General features: G+C 37.0%; 1 protein-coding gene across 2 annotated transcripts in view; it reads right to left on the bottom strand.

The window, feature by feature from the left end:
* Window positions 1–3,256, bottom strand: part of LOC143040960 (uncharacterized) — a 12,433-nt gene extending 9,177 nt beyond the window's left edge. Inside the window, exons 1-3 of one of the 2 annotated variants that reach the window (XM_076212395.1) lie at window positions 3,201–3,256; window positions 920–1,089; window positions 564–685 (exon numbers count right to left, since the gene is read on the bottom strand). In XM_076212395.1, coding sequence (XP_076068510.1) covers window positions 564–685; window positions 920–974 — 177 coding nt within the window. In that variant the 5' untranslated portion in view covers window positions 975–1,089; window positions 3,201–3,256. Of the gene's footprint in view, window positions 1–563; window positions 686–919; window positions 1,090–3,184 lie in introns of both variants that reach the window. The other variant, XM_076212394.1, reaches the window with a different exon arrangement.
* Window positions 3,257–5,804: the final 2,548 nt, after the last annotated feature.

Below are 5,804 nucleotides of genomic sequence, written 5' to 3'. Positions count from 1 at the left end.
GTTAGGCAAGAAGGATCTTCATCGAGCAAATGGTCATGAGATCGTGAAAGAATTGTTGGGTCACGTTGTGGTATTTGATAGGAGATAAGAAACTTTGGAATTCCCATTGATATATCAAACATGGAAAGATAATTTATCTGTGTTATCAAAAAATCACGTGACATTAATCTGAATGTAGCTTTCTCCGTGAATAAAGAATGAATGTTCAATATATAATCAAACATGTATATAGACGACAACGAACATAGACAGGAAGGGATCACTAGTGACATACATTGGTGGGGACTATCATTCATCAGAAGGTCTGGGTAGATCTATTCAGATGAGACCATCTATCAGTAAGTCACCACACTTTAAAGGTTATAATACTAGACTACGAAACAGGTGCATAGTTGTTAAAACAGGACAAGAGGAGTTTGTTCCCTCGAGTGGTACTCCACCTGACATTTTAGATCTTGTCCCGCTGGAACGATAAAGCTATCTTTCTGAAAGACCCGAGATAAAATCGTCCCCGTTTGCTCTTTGCTATCATCTTTCTCTGATTTTTTTTTTTTCACACTAACCGTCTCTTGGGGCAGTCCGTGGTCTCTGAGGTAGACGAAACCGATGTCCTCAAAGGCTTTGGTGAGTTGGCAAGCCACTCTCTGCCACTCCTCCTCCCTGGGAGTCTTTGGGCCTCCAAGTTCTGCAAAATTCCCGCGTCAGTGACCTCCAGTGAAGTTCTTGGATCCTTCATCGGACAGCATTTTTTTTTTTTTTATCCAAGATACAAATTTCTTTTGTTATATTATTCAATTCAACTGTGAGACTACGCCCTACTTTTTAAAATCAATGCTCCATTAAACCCAGAGATTTCAGGGACACAGAACTCTCAGAAATAAAACAAAAAAACAAAAAACAAAAACAAGACTCCACCAACTCAGATCTCCGAGGTCCACGATGGGTATGGCATGCTTGGGGCTCTCCATGGTCATGCCTTTGTCTTAGATCGAGTTCCTTTTCGAACTCCGGTCTAGAGTTTCGGACAGAGGATGTATTTTTCTCTGGATTTTTGGGTTCTTGTAATGACCACTGACTCTGACGCTAACCCTGTCGATGATTATAAACATCAAATCTTTCGCTACGATAGCACCTATATATTTTCATGTTCAAGGTAGCGCCAGACAATTTCATTCATCTTAGGGCAAGTCCACCTGCTGACGGGGATCATTGTGTGGTGTCAAAGGTATTGAATGATATAATGACGACAACAAAATTACAATACAGGTGATGAAGTGAGACGAGTGGTGTAGTTGGAGCGAAGTATAACCTAAGAATGTCTTGCCTAACGTGCTTCTTCTATTGACTGGGTGATATATACATATATATGAGAGAAATTCGCTAGTAACAGCGACATGAATCCGATATTTTTCTTATGACAGTCGGATGCAAGATTCGAACCCACTGCTATCGGCCACTCGTAAGATAAAAAGAAAAACTGATGACCAAGCGCTTTCGTCTATCGCTTTCGTACCCTGAGGATGTCTGAATAGACGAAAGCGCTTGGTCATCAGTTTTTTTTTCCTTGGTGGTTTTTCCGCATATATATATATATATATATATATATATATATATATATATATATATATATATATATATATATATATATATATATATATATATATATATATAATAATAATAACAATGCCATTGACAATGCCTCTCTAATTCGTCTCCCCCATCCCCCTAGGCCAAAAGTCTGAAATGAATCTAAATGTCAAGATATGTTGTCGGACATATCCTTCCTCCTAAAGAACTGATTGAATGAACTAACGATATGATCCTGGTGGGAAACTTTAACTGTACTGAGGCGAACTGGGAAGAGTAGGAAAGAAGAGGTAGTAACTATTTTTGAGGTAATGCTCTGTTAAGCATTGTAATAGATAATGCAGTGACTCATCGCGTCAAAGATGTGATAAAGCATGAGAGATTGAGAGTCCAGTGAGGCATAACTCTTCTTATCAAAGAACGCGATATTACTGACCCATGAAAGTATGTATGCCCCATAGGAATAAATGGCCACGGAACGTGTAGGTTTTATTTGGTAAATGGAGGTTTAGAGCCGGGAAACGAATCATACAGACAAAGCCAATACAATTTTGGCAAAAAAAAAAAAAAAAAAAAAAAAAAATCATATAGAGTGGAAGGAATTCATGTATGCAAGAGACACAGAGAAGAAAATGGAAATCTTTCTAAAGCTCTACAACTAGGGCGTGAACAAGTATATGCCAGGGATAAAGAAAATCGATTTAACTCAGAATAAATGTGAGGCAGCTAAAAGCAAGGTGTGGCATACATAAGGTAATAAACAATAGAACAAAGGGAATATACAAAATAACCAGAAATTAATTCACACGAATTTGAAGAGAGGATGAAAAGAAATTTGAAGATGACATTATCAATAAATGTAAAGTCAAACTTAAATTGTTTTACAGGTTTGGCCATAGCAAACTAGTATGTTTCAGTTACAGATACTTGTAGAAATACAAGTTAATGACACATAAGTTTGCTCACATGTTCCTGTAGCCCTTGGTCAATACCCTAACTCTCTCTCTGACCCTCTCTTCCTGTCCCCTCTTTCTTGTCTGTCCTCTGATTAAATAGACTTATTGAGTTACTCATTTCTATATGTTTTTCTATTCATTCTACTTACTGACTTTGTATCTTCCAGATTATAACCAAATGAATTTATAGCATTTAAAGTATTATCTTTATTTCTTCTTAGCTTATCTGACCTTTGTTATACTTTAAAATAAATTTTATTCTAATTTCTGATTTTGATATTCTGAGTTCTGCGCATCTTGTGCGCATCTTACAATTCTTTTATCATAGGTCATCATATGCGTTGACACGCATAAAACGTTATCAGTCTCCGATATGGCTTGTTCCTTCACACTTTTCTTATCTCTGGGACCCATATTTTTAGTGAATTTTTTTCTATTTTATCTTATAATACAATAAAATGCAATGCAATGCAATACAACACACACATGCACACGTACACACACACACACACACACACACACACACACACACACACACACACACACACACACACACACACACACACACACACACACACACACACACGGCTATTTTCCCCTAAGCCTAAGGTAATCGATATATCTTAACACATATTCCAAACCTATGTACTGCCGTACTTGATCCTCCAGGGAGACACCGCGTCACGTTTCAAATTCAACTGGAGCAATGAGAAGGATATCAAGGAAATATATAACGATATATCTTATCTTCATAAACTGCTTATGGCACATTCAGATAACGTAGATAACGGGAACGATTTTCAAGGTTAAGGAAAAATTTCAGGAAAAGATGGAGTTTTTTTCGTATTTCTATTATCTTGTTTATTTCAAATTTGATGGAAATTGTGGTGGATGATACTGATGTCAATGCTATGGAAGGTTGATTGTCAATCTGTAGGTATTTCCTCCCCCGTCCCACTCCTCCCCAGGGGGAATGAATTTAGCCTCGGGAGGAACTGGGGAACAACTGGGGAGAAAGTTTATTCAAGAGGGTAAGAACGTATCCTTTAATATATTCACATTTCAAATTAATCTATAATAAATACAACAGTGGAAGTAATCAAGAATTAATAGTTCACAACAAAGTAAATAAATTTCTTCTTCAGTTTCAATGCCATTTGGAACTATTCTTTGATTATATTATCTATTATAGGTTTGGAAAGCTAGTTTATGTTCATACGATATTCAGGTGGAATTAGGTGTTTGTTACCAGATGCCACCAGATGGCAGTGAACGAATAAAGAAATGGCAACAAGTTTGGAATATAGAACGAAGTATTACGTGAAAACAAACTTCTTAACTAAACGTGTTTTTTTAAAGGAAGTTTTATAAACCGCTGAGATGCAGAATAGATGAAGCTTGAATGCCTCTTTCTCCAAAATTATTTCAAAATGTAAACACTTTCAAAGATATTTTGAGGCCTCTGAATGAGCATATTAACTCACTTTGGGAACTGGGTTCAATACATGAGGTTAGGGGGGGCTTAAAAAGGGGGGGGTTAATAGCCCAACCCCAGCCTCTTCTCCCTTTATCCGCTACCTCAACTACTGTAAAATATATATTAGTGAATAGAAATATTAAATGACACGTTGGGTGAATATCAAGACGAATAGAGCAACGAAAAATATTATCCAAGATATCTAAGTTCAATCGAAATCAGAATAACAGGGCGCAATGTTACAGTGACAAGATTTTTATGAATATTGCACTGACAACTGCTGATGCAGTACTATCGAAATGGCGTCACAACGGCTGATGCAACGCTGGCGACATGACGTCATCACGGGTTTGGTTACAAACAGATATGCAGACAAACACGATTTTGATGATGTATACGAGATAATCCTTGGAAAAGATATCTTCTGAGGTGTTATTTTCTCATTCTTCTTGGTTATGGATCATATTACACACAAACTATTCTAACATCTATACTAGGTTTTCCCGGTTTGGTCAAAGATATCTTTTCATCCTTTCTTATCTTCTACATCTTTCTTGCTTTGTATTTGTATCATACTCTCATTGAATGATACTTTATCTAAAGTTGTGTTTCAGTTGAGCAAATAATACTCTTCTTTTCAAATATACTCTCTATTTCCAAGGGTTTTACTTTGGTTCATCCTTCTATGCTCAATAATTTTATATTAAATTTCTTTTCTTTCAATCTATTATTGCCATGTACATCACATTCACTGACCTTTTTTGCCTTCTATACCTCTTTTTGTCAACCGTTCATGCACCATTAATTTTATATGTATACCATCCTCTCTCTATGCACTAGTGGCGTCACTGGAAGCGTGCTGGTCTCGCGTTCGCTTAGTTGTGGGTTCGAATCCCGCACTCCCCTACGATTCCAAGCAGTGATTGTCTGTTACTTCTCCTTAACAATCCAGGCGCATAGGGCATAGGTGAATTCGACCGCAGCTACTCAGCGCCTCTTGGTGTAAACTCCTCACCTTCTTCTAAAATCCCCATTTCTCATCACTCATTTTGCCTAATCTAACTACATCTATTACATAACTTCTACTGACTCTGAGCGATTCTTAATTATCTTTTTTTTTTCTTCAAAACTTCATTATCCTGGTTGATCCTTTCTTCAATAGTTTCTTTGATGTAGGAAGTGACCAATAGTTGAGGAAAATGGTGTAGAATAAGTCCAGAGTATCACAGAAAAATTCTACAATCTCTTACGACTTGACTGATATTCCCTCAGAGATTAGAGTATAGATATGAAACCAAAGAGTGTATACGTACCCTCATGTCAGTGACCTTGTAGGACGGAGATTAAATCACGTGTCTAGCCGGCTCACATGATAGACCCATATGAAGGTATATAACTAAGTGCTTCTCAACGTGGTGCTTTATGCCCCACAGTTGGGCAATTCGGTTTACAAGTGGACAATATTATTTTTAAGGGGGGCAATGGAGAGCAACAGGAAATCTGGGTCAATTTTTATTTTTATTTTCATTTCATTCGTTTTTTATTTATTTATTTGTTCGTTTTTTTATCAGGTGAACATAAAGCATAAAACATTGGTTTGAATTTTCAGTCAAGGTTTTATGATTGTTCAGCTGAAGGGGGAGTTCATTTTTCAAATGATAAGCATGTTGGAACATGGCCAAAAAAGTTGATAACCGCTGATGAATATATACTATCTGATTTGGTTTAACCTCACAAACTCCACCTTATCGGGAGGCTATGACGGTGCCCCTCACAGTGGACTT

Source organism: Oratosquilla oratoria, chromosome 30, assembly GCF_046742065.1.
Source record: "Oratosquilla oratoria isolate Oo_2021 chromosome 30, ASM4674206v1, whole genome shotgun sequence".
NCBI classification, from domain to species: domain Eukaryota; kingdom Metazoa; phylum Arthropoda; class Malacostraca; order Stomatopoda; family Squillidae; genus Oratosquilla; species Oratosquilla oratoria.
The sequence above is the reverse complement of the archived record's forward strand: the minus strand, read 5'-3'. Positions and strand labels throughout refer to the sequence as shown.